General features: G+C 40.0%; 1 protein-coding gene across 2 annotated transcripts in view; it reads left to right on the plus strand.

The window, feature by feature from the left end:
- The window catches only part of cntnap2a (contactin associated protein 2a), a 460,034-nt gene that overhangs the window by 262,187 nt on the left and 176,643 nt on the right, over positions 1–21,204 (plus strand). For both annotated transcript variants that reach the window (XM_015354892.2, XM_015354893.2), the window contains exon 10: positions 17,844–17,993. In XM_015354892.2, coding sequence (XP_015210378.1) covers positions 17,844–17,993 — 150 coding nt within the window. The remainder of the gene's footprint in view (positions 1–17,843; positions 17,994–21,204) is intronic.

Below are 21,204 nucleotides of genomic sequence, written 5' to 3' on the forward strand. Positions count from 1 at the left end.
GAAAAATAAAAATCCTGCTAGCTTTTCAGGGCCGTTAAATTGTATTTCCAACAGCTGCTTTTAAGATGTTCGTATCCTTTTCAGTTGACATTATTCCGTTGCGTTTATTTCACGATGTGCCCACATGTCTCCCAGAAGCGTCGATACAGTAGGTCGCCTAGTACTTTCTCTCCAGTGCAAGAGCGTGAATGAGTTTTGCAGGTACGAAATAAGGTCGTCATATGAAATTAAATCCATGCATTTTCAGATACCGTCCAGTTAATACTGATGCTGTCCGGTTTTAGATACTGTCCAGTTAAACTTTCCCTGATGGACTTAACTGACTGGTATTTTGTGTCTTTGGGCTCTGCACATACAGTGCGTGGAATACGTAGAAGAGAGGTGAGAGGCTGAGAGGGCGACAGTGACACCCGCAGGACAGGAGGAGTAATTACACGTGTGCAGAAGTGGAGAGGATTCTAGGTTGGCTGTTACTGTACCTCACAGGTGTCTTATGACAAAGCCTCCAAAGACAGGACCACTTTCGCCAGCTCCCTGGCTCTCGGGTCCAAACAGGCCTCTCTGCGCACGACACACCTGTAATTCTGCTTACGATACCCGCTTTTTTTCATTCATGGCTAATTAATGCTTTGCTACGTTTGCTAGTTTAACTAATCCATTTAAAAAATATACTTCTGCATCTCACCCCTGATGTGGCGTTGCTGTGCTTCATATCTTTTTTCACCCTGAGGCTTTCAATTTCGCTTAAATGTCGTGTTTGTTGACTCACAATGCGTTACATTTGTGCCCTTGTATCTTTCCTGTGCAAAATTCAATGAGTGTTTTGTGACATTGTTGAAATTAGTTCAGATTTTCCCTTCTCTATTTGATTTTTATTTTCCTGGTGTGTGATTTGGAGTTCTCGGTGCCTATCCTTCTCTCAAGCCATTTCTATCAGTGCCTTAACCACAGTTGTTCAGTTTCCATTGTATTTTATTGAGCTATTTATTTTTTTATGTTTCAAAGCCTAGGTAACTAAGGAGATGGGCTTTGCTGTTGAAAAGACATTTTTGTAAGCATCTTTTAAAAACGTAGACTCTTTAGCCCCAAGTTCAACACTTATCATTTGTTGTTCCAGACATCATGATGCTGCTGGAAAGTTCATGTCTGATGGTATTGTTTTCTTTGCCGCTTTCAAGAACCTTTTGGATAATAAGTCTCAAACACACTGATGGTATTACACAACATTCCCCATAAAAACAGTAGCAATAAATTGTTTGGGTGCTTTCTATTAAAGGATGTCCAGCCTGTTTCAGTCGATAAAACAAGGGCGGTTTTGTATGTGCCCAGGCGCCGTTTTTTAGGGGAGTAAAAGATGAAAACACACAAGCTTCTGTTCCTAACAACGTGTGCCCCCATCTTTCCCACCACAATAACAGGCCTTGCTCGTATTGCTGACAACAACAGTTTTTGTTCTTGGGTTGATTAACATCAATAGCTCTTTCCCTTCAGAACCGTGCCCTAATCCAGGCTCTATAATGCAAAATACAGAGATCACTCCCAGGCTTAAACACACTATTAAATACAGACTGTTCGATAAAACGAGCTAATACTGGAAAAAAAAAAAGTTTCTTCTTGCTGACTCTGTGGAAATCCTTTTCCTCCTTGGTGGTCAGGATTAGTCAACCCGCTTGTGTCATGCTGAGCTCCTCCATGCTGTGCCATGTTGTTGTGTGAGGCTAATTTTAAAAACCCAAGCACACCGGTCGGTGCAGAGAACCAACTTTGATGCTCTTAACTATTTCCACCAGGATGGAGACCAAACACACCCAGAAATTAAGGTTGGACATTTTGGGGGTCTAAATAAAGAGATTTAATGCTTCTCTGCCTACTGTTTTACCTGTCTGAAGGGGGAGCCCCTGAGGGCAACGGGGACACCAACAGCCCCCCCTCCAGTTGCCCTTATCTTCCCTACAGAACTGTTGGAGACTCAGGGTCATCCAGTCCATCCTTGCAGCCAGATATCTGGTGGTGAAACAACAAGCCGTACAGCATTCAACATAAAATAGAAACCCCACCGACTGCTGCAGCAATTAAGGGGAGAATCATCACTGTTATGTGACTATTAAGTGGGGACCTCTCACTAAATGTATCAGTGATTATTAGGTGGAGACCTGTGACCAAGTGATTATTAAGTGAGGGGTTATCAGTTAGCGTTAACTGATAACCATGTTAAATGGAGAATTATCACTAAGTGTTTAAGTAACGAACCAATACCACTAAAGACTACAGGGATTAAGTGAAGAACTATCACTAAGTGTTGAAGACATTAAATAAAGAACTAATACAAAGTGTTAGTAAATGGCATACACAGTATTATGACTAAGAGTTTTAAGTGGAAAATCTTCACAAAGTGCTAGTGAGATTATATGGAGACCTTTAAGAGCTACGGGGATCAAGAACTATTGCTAAGGGCTACAGTGATTTGTTAACAGGAGAATTATCATTAAGTGTTAGAATGATTGCTAATTGTAGACCTATCACTAAGTGTTATTGATTAATATACAAAAGTTTAATAATATGACACATCCTGTTTAATTGGCTACTAGTAAATTATTGATGAGAGAAACTGGCCAAGTTGCTTCCTGATGCACTTAGTGTAAGTTGATTCAGTTTCCAATACATAGTGAAGTGGAAGATGCATTTCCTACATTTCAGTTCTTGAATTCAGGTTTCATGAATGTCCTCTATTTCTGATGTTTAACTTTAAGACATTTTTTTGTGACTTTGTAGATTTGTTGCAGGATTCTGAATACTTGAACATAATACCCTCTTAACATATATTTGTTGCTAGAGCTTTTTAGTTGTTTTTAATCTTTGTCTATAAAACTTATTTCATGCTTTTTTACAGAACTTTATTATATTTATTCCTTGAGTGTAGAATCCGAAATTGATCACAAGGTTAACTGTGCAAATCCTTATTTATACTGTATATTTATGAATGGATGCATCTCTTGAGATTTTCATGTGTTAGATTTGCAGAGTAACAGAGTTGCAGATTGGATGTATGAGTTTACTTTGCTCATTCAGTGTTTTCAATACTTTAGTCAAGCAAACCACAAGCCATTGCTGTTAAGTGGTTTATTTCCTTTAGCCTGTGATTGTATCTCATTGTTTTCATCTTCTTCAGGACCGTGTTACTGAGCTGAATAGAGTGTTCCAGTCTGATTAGGATATTGGGTAATGCTTCATTTGAATGTGCTTTTATGTAGCCAGAACAGCACCTTCTTAGGGGCTGCAGTTGCTTGCCATTAATATTGATGTATACTGTACTGTGATTTCTAAATTGACACAAAATAAATTTAATAATGCTGTAGAAAAGTGCTGAGTGCAATGCAGGCTCTGAATGACACACTCAACACACAGCTTCATTGCAGATACTGTACAATACATAGCGACTGACTTGTATGCGCACTGCCAGAGTCTGTTCTTGGGTCTAAAAGCAGTAGGCCTCCCTGCAGTGTGAAATTATTCTATTTAGGTGAGGACTTAATTCCCTGCACAACCTCTATAATGTTGCAAAGCTCTACCAACATGTTGGTCCAGAATGCATAATGGATGTTTTTCTCTGATGTTTATGGAGCCCCCAAGCTCCTATGAAATCTAGTTGGTTATGTGCTTTGGTCCCACATAGGGTAATCTATGCTGCTTTACAACTGATACAAAAGGCAATTTACTTGCAATATAACTGAGACAATAAAGACGAACTGTAATCATGGAAAAATAACCTCTTCTCTGCATGCCTGTGAGCTATTTTTCGTCATTTTAATGTTCTGCAACAAGCAAGTAGCATTCCTAACGCATTGAGAAAACTCTGTCATACTATAAGAATTTCTTAATGCCTGTATAACAAGCAGACTGCATGTGCTTCTTTTAAACATTTATGTATCCAGTTCTGCATTCCTTAAGCTTAAGTAGACTTACAGCATCTTTTCATCCACACAAAGTACAAGTGCTAGAAATGTACAAGAAGCAAGCAACAATAGGACCTGGAAATTACTCAGCATCCCACTCATTGGAACAGAATGTGCAATCTATAACTCCTGATAGGGGGTTAATTAGTTTCTATAGTTATGGACTGGTATCTTTCTATTAATCATGATCTGTATCTCACCTCAAGCACATACTGTTTTATTGCTAAAGAGCAGATTCCCTACGCTACAGACAATCAGCTGGACTTGAATTACAAGGACTATTTATTAACTATTAATCTCTCTTTGACACAAACGAAATCTGTACGGTAGATTTGAAGATTTGAAGCCCTGATTTTTCAGGCTGATCTGCAGGTTTGCATTGTTAATGAGCGGCTTGCCTTGATGATTGAAATAATTAATGTAATGCTGGGAGAATGCAGCCAGGAGGACTGCCTTTGACCCTGGAGTAAGGAGAGAAACAATAGTTAAACTCCAGTTTGCAATGGATCACATCAGCATTTGGGCCGTTATGAAGAGGCCTGAGAACAGAGGGCTGGATATTATCTACTGTACATATTAAGGAACAAGTAATAGGTTTATTCCATGCTGAAAAAAAGAAGAAAGAGAACACAACGTTTCGGCCGTGGAGCCTTCTTCAGGTGTCACCTGAAGAAGGCTCCACGGCCGAAACGTTGTGTTCTCTTTCTTCTTTTTTTCAGCATGGAATAAACCTATTACTTGTTCCTTTGCAGCCTACGCATGCTGACGCAGCTACCCACCTGAACTACTGTACATATTTATCTTAATGTTATTTCTTTTTGTTTCAGTCTCCTGTGTCCTGTAAGATATTTTTCATAGCAGTGTGTGTTCACTCTTAATCATATTAAGCTGGTTTCACTGGATATGATACAGCTATACCACACCGATGAGGCTCAAAGGTTGAAACAGCTTATTTCTTTTAAGTCAAAACAGTTGTTTGTTTTGACTTAATAGAAATAAGAGTGAAAGGCTAGACATTGAGAGTTAATTTTCTGATCTCTTAATAGATGCCTGTTGTTAAATTGTTGTTTCTTTTACTTAAAGAATGTAATTTGGACTTATTACATTGTTCCCTTTTCCCTTGTTGGAGGTTAAATACTTTTGTTTGTGGATTTAAAAGCGTACAATGTGGATTAAATCACTGAAGATAAACAAAAACGTGCTAAGTGATTTTTTCCCTCCGTCTAGCCAAAAAAAAAAGAAATTCTATGGCTGTAATCAGAAAAGGAGGTTTTTACCACAGGAAGCTTTGCTGCTGGTGTTATTAAAGAGCTTTCAGAATATGCGATCGCAGAGTGCTTTACTGGAGTAATGACTTGGAACGTTTCTCATACTGTAGCACATAATATCACATTTCCTTATGGAGCACATTACAATCAAGTAAACAGGCTTTCGGGTGTCAGTGCTTACTTTCCATCATAACTCCTGTTGTGTGACAAAGCCGAACTCTTTCTGATTGTTAGTGATTTGACTTGCGCCTTTTGAAGTTGGCAGTCACATCCTGTTCTTGACAGCTGGGGTGTGGTTCAGATTCTCTGATGACTCCAGGCACTTCTTGACTTGACTCTTTGTTCTTCTGTTGGAAGAACAAATATTGGAAATCATTGCATCAATCTCAGAAGCACAGGGACAGCAGGGTGCCACTCTGTCACAGGGCACACGCAACATGCACAAAGACAATTTAGAGAAATAAATTACCCTAACACACAGGGAGAACCTGTAAACTCCACAGAGAATGCGCTCCTGCCCGGAATCAAGCTGTGAGGCAGCAGTGCAAAAAATTTTAAGTCATTGTGCCATCCTACTCCATAGACTGTTTACTGTTGCAATCATAAATATTGTCCTGTGTCCCTGACTTTTTCGACATTTTATAAGTGTACTGAGTGATATTACATCCTAGCAAGTTATATATATATACTGTAGATACTGTATGATGCCAAACTCATAGATTTAAGCTGCAAATACTTAAGCACGTCGACAATTACTGTATACAGTTACTGTACCTGTACATTATTTTGGTCTAAAAAAATAAATTTGGCATCACAGGTGTTAACTGCAGTCTTTTAGTGCAACAATAACAGGTTTTAATTTCCAATAATTCAGTTTCAAAGGAATTGATATCTGAGCAGTATAAATAGTCCTTAGTCCCAATGTAGTGTTACAGTACTGCAAGTACTGTAAGTAGCACTGATATAAATTCACTGTAAGTTATGACACTGTACTTACCCGGTTGGGGAGGTATAGTTCAGTGGTGCAGTTCTAGCCTTGCTGAGCACTGATACTATGTCTTGGGAGTGTCAGTGTCACACAGCTCATATCAGGGCCCGATGTTAATTAGTATTTATAATTCCTTTCTCCCCTCTTCGGAATTTCCTTTGCTGCAAAATATTGTGTTCGGTGAAAATATTTTATCGGTTTTGGCAGTGTTTTGTCATGGACCGTATTTCTGGGTTAATTAAAAATGATATTTCACCCCCTGACTGCAAATAGCAAAACAGTGTTTCATACAAGCCAGCCAAGAGCCAGCATCTAAGTTTCCATATGACGAAGGTAAGCAGCTTTGGCCAAGAACAGCAAGCCTGCAGTTAGGTACTGGGTTTGTAATCGGTGGGTGGGAAAGTTTGATCCCGGCCATGGTCTGTTACAAAAAGCAAAGACAATAATCCCTAGCATTCCCAAAGAATCCCAGATCGCTTCACATACAGGAACAGCCCATTGCAGATCAGCTCTCACTTTGACACATTCTGTCTTCCTGGACCAGCAGACCAGGAGGAGAGGAAGGAGAGAAAGTGCTTCACCACATAATTTAAGAAGGGAGCATAAATTGGAACCTCTGCAGCTTGAGAGTTTTATTAGCAGATTTCTATTAATTATAAGGCAATAAAAGCCAAAGACATTTAAAATATCCAATCCTATCAGCCTTTTTTTCTTTTGGTACTTTGATTTGTAGCCCTAGATCGGGAAATGGCATAATTCGTTTCTTCTTACTTCAGAATCGTCCGTCGTATTATACTCGCCTTACAAAACAAAGAACTTAAAGGAGGTTGTGGTAAAATGTGACGTGTTGGTGTTATCAGAGTATCAGTTATCAGAGAGGACAGCATCTTCTCCAATTTAATATCAATAGGCACTCTGAAGAAGACCCAACAGCCAGTTTATGATACTGAAACAGTAAAAGATGGTGTGTAGGTTGCTTACAATGAAATGTGAAATGAAAAGGTTTGCTTTTTGATAGGTGTCATTGGAAACAGGGATTAATCAGACATGTGAGCTGAAAAAATGCAGTTCATCCTATAGGTATTCCTAACTCAGAATTCCAGTTTTCATTCATTGGATTTAAAAGAGCTCTACCTGCCTTGAAAAAATCTTTACTCTAGTTCTAGGCTTATGCTCTTTTTTTAACCAATACTGTACAATACCTACTGTATATATACAGGGAACCAGTTTTCGTTCTTATTTGCTCACACACAAATACAACAATAAGCCACAGGATCTCCTGACTGACTACTGGCTACTTCAGTGCTGAATTTGTTTTAACCCTAACTGAAAATGTGAAGATGCAAAACAAGATTCAGAGAAGGTTGACCCTGCCTGTTTCAGAATTTCAGTGAGGAAGGTTTGGAAACAGGGCACTTTTTAAAACAGTAATAATCCTACAGGAATAAAACCAGATTTCAGGGTTAGCCAGTTTTGCTGTTATTTGTTCATTTGTTGGATTGAGCAGGGGTTTAGGAAGAGGTTACAAGACTACAAGACAACAGCAGTAAAATTAAAGAAATCCAAACCTTTGTAACAACGAGGAAGGAGACCATATTCAGGCAAGTGGTGTATTATCCACTCAGCATTTTACTGAGAAACCTTGACCCAGGGAGTTATGAATCGTGGTCTGCCTGCTCACATCAGGATTAATCCTGTGGTGTTGCAAATGTATTGTGACATACAGTTTGACACAATGATGATCTATAATTCACAAAACCTCTTTGCAGCTGTTTTCATTATTTTAAGTGTAAGAGTGTGTTACTGGATAAATTGCATCCTCCAACCTCTGATGTATATTCTCCAGTAAAGAAAAACTAAGAAATTGGCTTTGCAAGCCCCCATCTAAAAATCTTGTGCCTTTCATTTCACAGTGTGTTTCCACCATGTTCAATCTGTTTGCTACATTGCAGGTTTGTCTTCCAACAGAAGCTTGTCAAAGAAACACAATTTTTAAGTGAGAAAGTAAATTGCCTCTGAAAAACCTGTGCGTGAAATTCCGTAAAATATGATGTGTCAAATCTTTTAGATTGGTATGGATGCATGGGTCAGATAGCTTTTATTTTAGACTATTTTGTTATATTATTGAATCAGAAAATTTGAAATTTGCCGTCTCTGTGATCTGTTGTGTATTTTTTCAGTTGACATTATCTTTTCAAATTTAAGTTTGGTATTAATGCATAAAACTGCATTGCAAGGCTTTTTCATTTTTCACCAATTTAACTGCTGTAGACACCATATTTGTTTCGGCTCTTTCCCTTGATTCCGTATCATTCACTTTACACATTTTGCTCCATTCTTATAATGTGATCAGTTGGTAGCATGTTTAAAAGCAACAGAGCATACCAACAGTAAGAGTTTGCAGCCTCAGGTGCTTATTTCCATCGAGGGCTTCTTCTGATTAAGCCACACTGATATTGATGGAAGAGCAAGCTGGAATCCAAGCTGAACCAAAGAGCAGTGACAGGCGAGAGGAGCCTTTTGGCCCATCTGGCCCGCTCAGTTGTTGCTAGCTAACAGATGCCAACATCTCATCCAGATGTGAGAACTGCCCCCTCAGTTTCCACTGATGGTTGGTGTTTCACTCTCATTCTGAAAACGTCCACTGGGTTGACGTTGTCTATCCCTTCGAGGATTTTGGATACTTGTGCAGGCTTCTTTGTTCGAGACAAAAAAGGTTCACTTCCTTCAGCCTGTCAGTGTGGGACAGTCCTTTAAGTCCCTGAATGCAAATTGTTGCTCTTCTCTGGACTTCCTGATTTCTCCCCAAATGGTCATTGTGCACATGACAGCTCTTTTTACAGCTTACATGACAGTAACTTTCAGCAACACTTCTGTATTTGGCGTTTTGCAAGGGGCGGAGGGAGCAACTGGGAATTGGGGGAACATTTCAGGCCGCAACATACTGCTTAATTCAGATGTGTGGCTGCCCTGAAAATGACACAGAAAAACATCAAAGGTGCTTTTATAAATTGCTCTAAGACTAGAATCCGCATGGCTGTGAACCAGGGTAATACCCATCTAAGCCTCCATTCACCTTTCGAACAGCAGCCCAGGTACTCTAAAACAAGACCAGTGTACATCTGCAGTAGTAGTTTTTCATTTTTGGAAACACTTTGAGAATGACAGGTTTTTTTTTACCCTCTGCAGGATATTAACTCATATAAAGGGCATGACTGGGTGACAAACTCAAGAATCTGAGCTTACAAGCTAATAAATTGCTTCTGGGCACTTACAAAAAAACACCCAGTCAAAAAGTCAATTTCTTATACTGGAGTGCTGCCGGGGTCACTTGTAAAATGAACTGTATACTTTTATCTCTCAGGAACTCCTGATGTTTTTGTAATCGTTGTTTCATCCTCAGGCCCCCGTCATGATCACTTCTGGGGTGAAGTCGCTTGCTCTGGGGTGCAACAGCACAATCACTCTGGGTCCTTTTAATGTCACCCAGGGTAGGGTTTTTATTAATACAAGGAAGCTAATATCGGTATTGATTCCATTTCTGGTTTTTAGCTCATTGTCTTTTCCTAATGTTAATATTTCTTTATACATGTTATTATTTCAATTTGAATTAAGGTCCCAAAACAATATTTTTAACTAGTCAAATGTAGCATTTATTCACAAAATTTGTACTGATACTTGAATTTAAATTTAAATTTTAGTGTAGGGGTGTTACCCCGGCATCCTGGCCAAATTTCCCCCTGGCCTTTACCAGTCATGGCCTCCTAATGATCCCCATCTCTGAACTGGCTTCATCACTCTGCTCTCCTCCCCACTGAGAGCTGGTGTGTGGGGAGCGGACTGGAGCATCATCCCAGTGGGGCTGCACACTGGTGGTGGTGGAGGGGATCCCCAATAGTTTAAAGCACTTTGAGTGGATTTACCATAAAAGAGCTGTAAAAGAGTAAGGAACTATCATTGTACTGTATGAATTCATACAGTATAGGAAAATAGTATAAAGAAATGTATTCTTCAGCATCTGTTGAAAAGTTTTTATTCTGAAATTTCACTAGGGGTTGAGATCCCAGTCCTTTTTTTATTTATGACATCAAACATTACACAGCACTTATCGAATTTGAAATTGGCTGTAAAACATTATATTAAATCTCGCAGTTACCCTTTCTGCCCACCTGAAATGAGTTTTAATTGTGTACTCACTGAAAGGGAAGCATTGATTCTTTCTTCACTGAAAATTTAAGTAGTTTCTTTTGAATTATGTATAGAATTGTGTACTGTACAGTATACAGGTATGTAGGTTTGTTCTTGTTATTTGCATTCAAAAGCCTGCACTTGTGTAAATTAAGAAGTGTCACGTATGTTCCCAGTCTTGAATATTGTCTAAGTCTTTTTCAATGTCATTTGTTGTTTCTTTAATGTTTGCTAATCCTATAGTTTTCCAACTGTACCTACAATTAACTATACCAAATAACTTCTATCAAACTGGATTTTGTAGTTTAAGAAAGTAATTTTCTTTCAAATCATTTAATTTCTTTTAACAGGTAGATACATTTTTTTTTTTGCAAAAGTTGGGCCTGATATTCTAGATAATCTATATCTGGAATTTTAAGCCTGATATTACATTCACTGAGATTTTAGCCATTTTTAATTCTACAGCTCCGGTGTTTTTCGATGGTAAGAGACTTATCATTTAGCTTTGTGGAGAATGTGTCAGGATGCCGTGCCCTTTAGAATCATGTCGCTGTAATTACCCGCGGTTTGGAGAAGCAGCACACCAACGGTCTGTCTTTGAGCAAGGCTAGATTTGATAGCAGGAACAGGCCACAAGCAAGGATGGAGACTGTTTGATGAAAAGATGCCCCCAGGAGCATCTCAACACTTTTATACAATAATTATATCTTAGGGAACAGCAAGACACTGACAAACAATTTTGCACTTTTTTCTGAAGGTCTAGACAGTGTTTGAATCACTGCTGATAGCTCATTAAACGAATCTGCGGTAAAGTATTTCTATTACAGTTCCATTAAAATGTGTAATGAAAAAAATCCTGAGCAGTAAAGCTCTTTTTTCTCTCTGACTTTTTGCTCTTTTTAACCATTACTCTGTATTCTGTACTCTTGTTATATATTGGTCTGCCCTTTACTGCTAGGAATTACTAAAATGTTTGAAGCTATTTAAACAAACAGGCATTATGCATATATTCTTAACATTATTTATACAAATATAGTTTGGGGTATATAAAATGTGCATTATATGTCCCTTCTCCAAATATTAAAATATTGCAGAACTAGATATTTCATTAGAGTGAACTTTTCCTGAAGACTATAAAGTAGCAACAAACCAGGCTGCTTTTTCACTGTGGTATGGGAAAGAATTTATTTAATCTCACAAGAGGCACTATAACTGGTGCACTTGCCTCTTGTCCTTCATCACAGTCAACATCATATCCGGCTAATGTGTTAATTCAGACAGGTTTGTAGCGCAACTATAGCGCTGTCAGGAATGGAAGAAATGGCTTTTGCATACAACTGTGGGTGTGTGATGCAATTTGACTTGAAAGGTCAGTCTCTCTCTGAGAGAACATTCACAAGACAACAGATGTGAAACCTCATTTAAGCCTCAGCTTCCTGTTTTTTTTAATTGTCACCTGACCAATCATTTATTCCCAACTGGTCAGGTGACTTCGCCCAATAGCATTCTGGGTATCATAGTAGGGAAGTAAAATGTCATATTACACACTGGCAAATCATTGCAACATTTGAATCTATACTAATACACTGTTTGATAAAATGGTAAATGTACAGACACATTTTGGATCATGCATCATATATTTGACACTTAGGCACTCCAACAGAGTATGTGCTGTATGTACTCTTAACAGATTTTAAAATCATTTGCATCCTTTAATGAGTTTTGGTTTGAAGGAACAGGTAACAGATTTATTCCATGCTGAAAAGGAAAGAACGGAAACACGATGTTTCGGCTGTGGAGCCTTCTTCAATTGTGAGAAAGAGAGGGTAGAGGCAAAAATTAAATAACACAGGAGAACAAAAGCTGAAAACGTTGAGGAGGAGGGAGAGGGGAGAGGCCCCTCAGGTAGTGCAAAGTGGAGAGAGGTGGAGAAGGGTGTAAAGTCAAAACCTGCATGAGAATAGAGAAGATTACATGAAAATAAATCTGTCATTGAGAGTAGGGGGTTGATGTGAACCTAGTTTCAGGATGAGTTTAGTTTCTGTTGTCTTTCTGTGATGACAGTTGCGAAACCCTTCTTTGAGAACGGAGACAGAGAAATCAGTGTGGTCATGGCCATCTGGGGGTGAAAAGAAAAACTGTGGTCTTGGAGAAATCTTTCATCTTCACAGCCCTAACAAGTTCTCTGAAGCGGTCTCCTAGTCTCCTTCCGGTTTCCCCAACGTAGATAGCTGGGCATTCCCTGCAAGAGATACAGTAAATGAGGTTGCTGGAGGAACAGGATGTTGTTTGGGTGACCCGGAATTGACCTGAGGGGCCCTGAATGAGCGTGTTGTTAGATATGTATTTGCAGGTTATGCAGTGAGCTCTGTTGCAGGGGAAGGTGCCTGGTGGGGATGATTGCCGAGTCTAGTCGAGGGAGCTGTGAACAAGATGTTTATGTAGATTGGGTGGTCGGTGATAAGAGATGATTGGGCTGTCGGAATAAAAGGTACTGATGGAGGGATCGTCCTGTAAAATGGAGTAGTTGTTAATGATGGTCCTGGGGATAGAAAGTGTGTTAGGGTGGTAGGAAAGCACCAAGGGAATGCAGTTCCTGATCAAGTTGATGGTCCGAGGGGTGTTTTTGGCTCGGGCAAGGGCCCAATTGATAACCTGGGTGGGGTATCCTCTGTTGATGAAAAAGGAGTGCTTTTTGCATGCTTGGTTCTGGAAATCAATGTCGTCACTGCAGAGCTGACGTAGCCTGAGGAATGTGAAAGAGGGAGAGAGTTTTTGGTGTGAGTTGGGGTGAAAAGAGCTGTACAGGAGATAGCTGTGTGAATCTGTGGGTTTGTAATAGACCAAGATAGAGAGTCAAGGACGGTTAATAGATAAACCATCCATTATCCTGCAGCTAGGATCACTTCTTCCCCCTTCTCTTAACGACAGACTACAATTCTACTAAATTTTCTCCATTCATTGGAAGTTTCATTTCACACCTCTCTGCACCCATTCTGACTTCACACCTCTTGATTGGCCTCTCTGTCTGTCCCCTGCTCCCGCCTCTCACTCCTCCTCTCTCCCACCTATCCTGACTTCACACCTCTTGATTGGCCTCTCTGTCTGTCCCCTGCTCCCGCCTCTAACCCCCCCTCCCTCCCAGCCTTGTTCTCCCGCTACTTTACCTTTGCCTACTGCCCTGTCTCTCTCACACCTGAAGAAGGCTCCATGGCCGAAACGTTGTGTTTTTTCTCTCTTCTTTTTTTCAGCATGGAATAAACCTATTACTTGTTCCTTTGCAGCCTACGCATGCTGACGCAGCTACCCACCTGAACTAATAGATAAATATATGTCTAGAAATGGAGCAGAGGTGGAAGATATGTTAATTGTATATTTGAGGGATGAGTGAGAGTTAGTGAATTGATGCAGGAAGTGCTTTAGCTGGTCATTAGAGCATGTAGCAGCACCAACGCAGTCATCGATGTATCGCTTGTAGAGGTCAGGGACAAAGCCAGTATAGGAAGCAAAGAAACATTCTTCTACCCAGCCGACAAAAATATTGGCATAGCTATGTCCCATCCTGGTGCCCATGGCGACTCCACTAACCTGCTGATAAAAAAAGGCTATTAAATGAGAAGGATTGAGTGTGAGAACCAATTCCGCAGATGTGTGTAGGTGGGTGGATCAAGTGTTTGTCTAACATGTTCTTGAGGTTAAGTTTTGCTTTACCTATTATGAAATATGGAAGCATTTATCTTTTAATTAGTTATTATTTATTATATAATGTTGTAAATCAAGACAGACCAGTTTTCTTCATAGATTTTAAGTTGTAACTTTTGAATATCAGCAGAATAATAAATGTTCTGTGACATATTTTTTTCTCCAGAGAGAATAAACATACCCCCGCCCCACAACAATGTCTCTCACACATTTTATATACTACCCATGGAAAATAACATGAAGACCTTTAATTGCAGTGACATCAGTATCTCAATAAATACAGATACTGTATATAACAATGTATTTTAAAATGTATATTGAAAACAAAATGAGACTGCAGAGACAGCTATATCAGTGTCAGGTATAGAAAGGACATAGAGTTGAGTATAATCAGCTTTGAAAAGTTAATTCAGACCATGTTATCTTAATAGCTGACCAAGTGGGATCATGTAGATGCCGAGTTGCTGGGGGCCCTGAGGAACACCAAACTTAACAAACAGAACTTGAGAACTGAAACTCCGAAGACAGATAAAGTAGCAGCTATGAGTGAGATAAGAGCTGATCCATTTAAGTGTGATGTCTCCAAACACCAGCTTCCTAGTCTTCCCAATTCACAGTCTCAAGATGTGAGAGTAAAATGTCATGATTAACAAAGTCAAAAGCAGCTCTTAGATCTAAGAGAATTAGGACAGATAGAGAACCAGAATCAGCTGCCATACGAAGATCATCAGTAACTTTAACAAGGACAGTTTCTGTTCTGTGTAGTTGTCTGAAACCAGACTGAAAGGGATCAAGCAGGTTATATGCAATGGGTTGATTTTTAAATTGTATTGTTCTAAAATTATAAAATTTTCTCAAGAAAAGGCAAGTTATAGTGGATACAGGACTAAAATTGTTTGGTTGTCCACAGCCATGTTTGTTTTTTTTAGGCACAGGCATAACTGAAGGTATTTAAAAGGCTGTTGATACCACTCCAGTGCTCAAGCGCTGTTTACCTGTTCTATGTCACATCTTACATCAGTCCAAGAAACTGTGGCTTCAATAAGCACATAGCCCACTATGAATCCATTGATAAAGCATGTATTTCTGATACATACTGTTTATCCAGGATTAGCCAGTTACAGAATCAGCTTGTCCACTGAAAGGCAAGTTCGTGAGGCCCATCTGGTTTTATTTCAGACAATGCAAAGTGTTATTGGCTTACCTCATGTTCATGCTTTTGCAAAGCACCACTATATTCAACCATGCAACCATGAGTGAAGATACTGTAAACCAGAAACTCCATACTGTATACCCCACAGTTCTCTCAATTAAAAATCTTAATTAAAATATTGATTAGAAACTGGAGGTACAAATTTAAAGAGTATTTTCCTACCATTTACATTCTTAATTTTTGGAAAGAGAAACTTAAAGAAGAGGTCCGTGGTAATTTTAGAGTTAGCGTGTGCTGGTTGATCTGAAGCATGAGATTCTCAGACATTTCTTCTTATTAGGACGGAGCTCGATGAAGGTTGTATTGTAAATTAATTTTCCATGATGACAGTGGTTATGATCACCATGTTATTGCCTGCTGGTGTGGTTCTCTAGGATGTACTTTATCTAGAAAGTGAGCAATTGTTTAAAGATTTGTGGTCTGTGACTGATAGTGGAAACTGGTCTGCAGGGACCACAAATTAGGCAACGTTTTAACATCTCTTGTATGATTAATGGTGTAAAATAATTTATTTCTGTGAGAAGGCTGCACTCTATTTATTACGTGCAGATTGCTGTTATCCTTTTACGGAGGTTTCTGAATAAATATAATATGTTTCTGTGATTTATTGGTTTTTGTTGTCAAATCAAAAGTAATTGCACAACGGTTAACCTAAAGCTCCAAGTACAGCAAATTGCTTAGGGTCACAAAAACAACGTGAATCACATTATTGCATTCGAAGACTCTTGGAGAATTCCACCTGAAAGAGGGCACAAAAGCAAAGTAAAATAAATGACTCACAAGACCGACTTCCCTTTTGCCGTTGTTCCTGGGATGTGCACAGTGAAGGATGCAAGTGCAGAACCCAGGAAAACACAGTTCATCCATCCCTCTCACCAGTGCCAGTGGGCAGCCAGTTTGCTAACCACCTTATCCGGTTCTGAGTAACACGGGGCTGAAGCCTATCCTGACAAGCAATGGGGAGCAAGGCAGTACCAACCCTGGGACGAAGGTCAGACTACCACACAGCACCCCCCGACAAACACGGACACACACACACACCATAGCCATTCTTCCAAGAAGCCTATTACTGTACCGGTATGTCTGCGGACCGTGGGTTTGAAGCCGGAGCACCTGGAGGAAACCCAAGCCAACACAGGGAAAACATACAAACTGCACACAGGTAGCACCCCAGAGCTTGAAACTCAGGGCCCCAGTACGGCCAGGCAGCAACGCTAACCCCTGCGCCACCATGTGGGGAACTTGAACTTGAACTTTATTGCCATATGTAACCGGTACTGGTACAATGGAATTCTTACTTACAGAAAGTCTCTCGATTGTAAAACAAGTGTAAAAAACAAAACAAAGTGCAAACAGTGCATCAAGACAATGTACAAACAAACAATAGACAATGTGCAAGTAAACATGCAGACAGTTTGAATGTAACTTTATATTCAAACTGGGGGTGAACTCTATATACGACTTATTGACATACCAGGCCCCACCTCTTTCCTTAATTTGCAGGAGTCAAAATTGAACTCTTAGCAGGCACAGGACCGTCTTTCACTTGTTTTTTTAACAAAAAAAGTTGATTACGTCGAAATTAAAATTCATCAGCTTACAAACTAATTAAAGAGCACATGGTGTGTAGTTGGCCAAGAGGAACTGCCACTAGTTTGTTGTGAACCTAACTGATAATCAACAAGTGAACATTATTAAACAGAAAATACTCCGGCAAAATAACCTCCACTTGATTTTGATGAAGTCTGGCGTATCAGAGTTTCACCCATCACATACCCTGGGCTCACTATCGGGAGAGCTTTCTTGTTTCATGTTTGTTTGCAGCCTTGTCTGTTCAGACTGAGCAATAATCCAATTTTACCCTTTTTGCAAACACAGATTTGATTGCAAATAAATGAGCAATAGAACGTTTGTCTGCTAATATGGAAATAAATCAGAATTAAGATATTTGCCGGTTTGTTGCATTACAGGGGAAATATGAAAATATTCACACAGGCTTGAGGTTATTAACATGAAATTAAATGTTTATTTTACACACAGGGTAATTTTCTAGGATGAGGCTCATGCAACTGTTTGGTTCTAAATTCAATTAGTCTTCTGGTAGATGCTGTGCTAATGCAAATTTAATGTGTCGTAAGGTACTGCAGCAAGAAAATCTGCGCTGAAGTTACAATAGCAGTATAGTGTTTTACATTCGGAATTAGCCTTTACAGTACATTAAAATCTGCTCCAGAATCAAGCAGCTCATGTGCAGGCAAGCAGGCGACCAGGACGACACTGAAAGGCGCTGTATTTGAACTCAATAACTTTTATTTTCATGTTAAAAATCACGTACATGGATATCCATCAGTGTAGTTCAGTAGAAATGAAAGCAAAAGCAAATTAGAGTACAACTGCGAAACCGTGTGGGAAAGTGCTGGGGTGGGAAAAGTGTCCGAAATGTGAGGAAGGCAGGAAAGCCTCATATAACGTGCATCCGCCCGGCAGCTGTTTTACAAAACATCTGCATTGCTTGTATTTTGTCATTCCAGGGTCGGGGCTCAATGACGGCCAGTGGCACGATGTACGTTTCCTGGCTAAAGAGAACTTTGTCATGCTGACCATCGACAGAGACGAGGCCTCAGCCGTGAGGACAAACACTCCAGTCCAGATCAAGACGGGAGACAAATACTACTTTGGAGGTATATTTCTTTTTTCCTTTTCTTCTGGCTTATCTTGTTTTTTTTTTCTCGCAGTACAGACTCCCGGCAGCATTTAAACTAGGCAATGTTTTAATTTTTCCTGATTTTTATCAAATACTCTCTCTGAGGACGAAGGCTCCTGTCCCAACAGCACCCCTGCGTGTCCAGGTAGGAGACCTGGACACTCCAGGATGAGTGTGTGTGTCCTGTGATGGACTGGCGTCCTGTCCAGGGTGAGCGTGTGTGTCTGCCCTGTGATGGACTGGCGTCCTGTCCAGGATGAGTGTGTGTGTCCTGTGATGGACTGGCGTCCTGTCCAGGGTGAGTGTGTGTGTGTCCTGTGATGGACTGGCGTCCTGTCCAGGGTGAGTGTGTGTGTGTGTCCTGTGATGGACTGGCGTCCTGTCCAGGGGGAGTGTGTGTGTCTGCCCTGTGATGGACTGGCATCCTGTCCAGGGTGAGTGTGTGTGTCTGTGTGTGTCCTGTGATGGACTGGTGTCCTGTCCAGGGTGAGTGTGTGTGTGTGTGTGTGTGTCTGCCCTGTGATGGACTGGCGTCCTGTCCAGGGTGAGTGTGTGTGTCTGCCCTGTGCTGGACTGGCGTCCTGTCCAGGGTGAGTGTGTGTGTGTGTGTGTGTGTGTGTGTGTGTGTGTGTGTGTGTGTGTGTGTGTGTGTGTCTGCCCTGTGATGGACTGGCGTCCTGTCCAGGGTGAGTGTGTGTGTCTGCCCTGTGATGGACTGGCGTCCTGTCCAGGGTGTGTGTTTGTGTGTGTGGCCTGTGATGGACTGGCATCCTGTCCAGGGTGTGTGTGTGTGTGTGCCCTGTGATGGACCGGCGTCCTGTCCAGGATGTATCCTGCCTTGTGCCTGTTGCTTGCTAGTATACGTTCTGGCCCCCCTGCTACCCTGAAATGGATAAAGCAGTTAGAAAATGGATGGAGAAGCCAAGACACATTTTCAAAGATTTGTTGAAATCACTGGAGATATCAAAGAACCACCCAGCATTGAAACATAGACCCAACAGCTTTGATTATTAAGAATGGACAGAGCTATTTTGGTGTTTACATGAATTTAAGAAACTGGGTCTAGTTTCTAGTTCTTTGATATCTCCAGTGAACATGAGGCAGGGGGTTTGTTTTTCCTAAACTAACATTATCTGACAGATAGAACATTAGATCCTCCGAATACGCATCTGGACTTTTAATCGAGGTTTTTACCTTTGAGGATATTGGCCCCGTTCCTAAATCGGCAACATTCTGATTTTATCTCTGTTGTTGAAAAACGGCTTAAATACGTACCCACCAAACTGAAGTAAGTACCAACCCAAAACCCTTCTTGGTTGGTTAGTTCATCTGTCCATTGTTTATTTTTTTAATAAAAAGGGTCATAATGTCTTTACTGAAATGTTTATCAAGATGTAATGAAATGCTGAGCATTATGTAATCCTGTCTGTAATGGCAGCCTCTGAGAAGCCTGAGGCTGTATCATTAATGACCAAAATAACTGCCTTAAAAAGTAAAGAAAAGTTTAAGCAAGCAGGAGCCAATTAGCGAATCGTGCTTTACTGGTTTCTAAGCCATTGATAGTCTGAGAGCTTCTTGAATAAACGCAAGGGATAATCATTTTCGGATCATGTCAGAAAACTGGAAGGGTCAGCACACTAATATTGCTAATTGAACATATTAACAATTCATTTCATTCAGTTAACCTCTATAGAGTTACAAGACATTAGAATGGGTTTTCCATTTCTTGGAACTAATTAACTGGTTGTTTAAATTGTATGATATTGTGTTAAATTTTCTGCAGCATTGTCATCTACTATTGCACTTGTTTGGCTAATGCTCTCAGAAAACAAATCTTGCTCATATTGTGTTTCCTGGGATGTGTTTATATATGAAATGCTTCGATATTCCAAACCCTTTACCAAACTAAGCACCAGCTTCCTACATTATTCAACCAGCATTCAGCAGGCAATTTCAGGTTGACTTGATGATTGTGATTTCACCGAACACAGTGGTACTGTATATGCCATGATGGATTCAGGGGTTTGATCATTGTGGGAACCTCCTGCAAGGGTAGTATTGAGCAGTGTGAACAGATGAGTTGGCGATATAACATCTCTGTGTGAGGAGGCAAGGTTCTTATTCTTTGTTTCAGACCAGTTTATCAATAGAATATTTGAATATTTGAGTGGGAATATGTAGTTAAATAGGCTGATTTAAGATACTTCAAAAAGATTTTATTTGCATGGTTCAGTAGAATGAATCTGTTTCAGACACCATGTACTTCTAACTTGTTGTTACTAGATTTGGTTTGTTAATTGATGCTCCTCTGAAGTTTTAGGACATTCATGGATTTGTACACTAGAGGACTTTCTAAGAACTGGCAAAGGAAAGCGAAAGAATGCAAAAGAGAAAGGAGTAACCATCCAAAAAGGAGAAGACAGGTTTAGTCAAATTGTCATCCTGATTCTATCCAGTCCATTCCTGAGCCCAATACCAGTCAATTTAAAAAAGACAGATTGTTCCAGTGGAAATGGGCAGCACAGGACCTATGTGGAAAAAAAGCAATCCAATCTGTCTTCCTATAGTCTACATTGCTTGGCACTATCAACTCAACTGCCAGTTAATGCTGAGGGACAGGCCGCTGATAGCCTTGCTGGCCCACTCATCTTCTAAAGAACTGAATGAAAAAAGATACTGTTTCATGGTATTTGGCTTTTTGCAGCCTGACAACACTTTTACAGATGACAGGCATAAAAATGAGATATAAAAAGCTTTATCCTCTTCCCCTGTCATCTACTGATTGATTGATTGATTGATTGATTGATTGGAAGCGTCATTATAAAACTATGATTGTGTCTGTATTGGCTCAGAAAGGTTCCATGAGGAGCACAGCTCATTTTAGGGGAGCTCTTCTCCTGATTTCCTAATCACTTTTACCTGATTTACCTGAGTTGGGTAAGAATTTGTTACATACAGTAAATGAATGCTAAAAGGGATACACATGGGAGAGGGCAAATAGATCTGGTCTTGAAATTGCCTTTAAAATTCAAAGAGCATAAAGTGTTAATAAGGATATCTGTATATTTTATGAACACAGAAGCAACAAAGAGCAACCGATATCCCAGAATAGTTATATTAGTAGATCAAAAAGAATACTCTGTACTGTAGAGAACATAGTGGCATGTTACAATATTAACTACTACTCC

This window comes from Lepisosteus oculatus, chromosome 6 (assembly GCF_040954835.1).
Source record: "Lepisosteus oculatus isolate fLepOcu1 chromosome 6, fLepOcu1.hap2, whole genome shotgun sequence".
In the NCBI taxonomy this organism is placed as follows: Eukaryota; Metazoa; Chordata; class Actinopteri; order Semionotiformes; family Lepisosteidae; genus Lepisosteus; species Lepisosteus oculatus.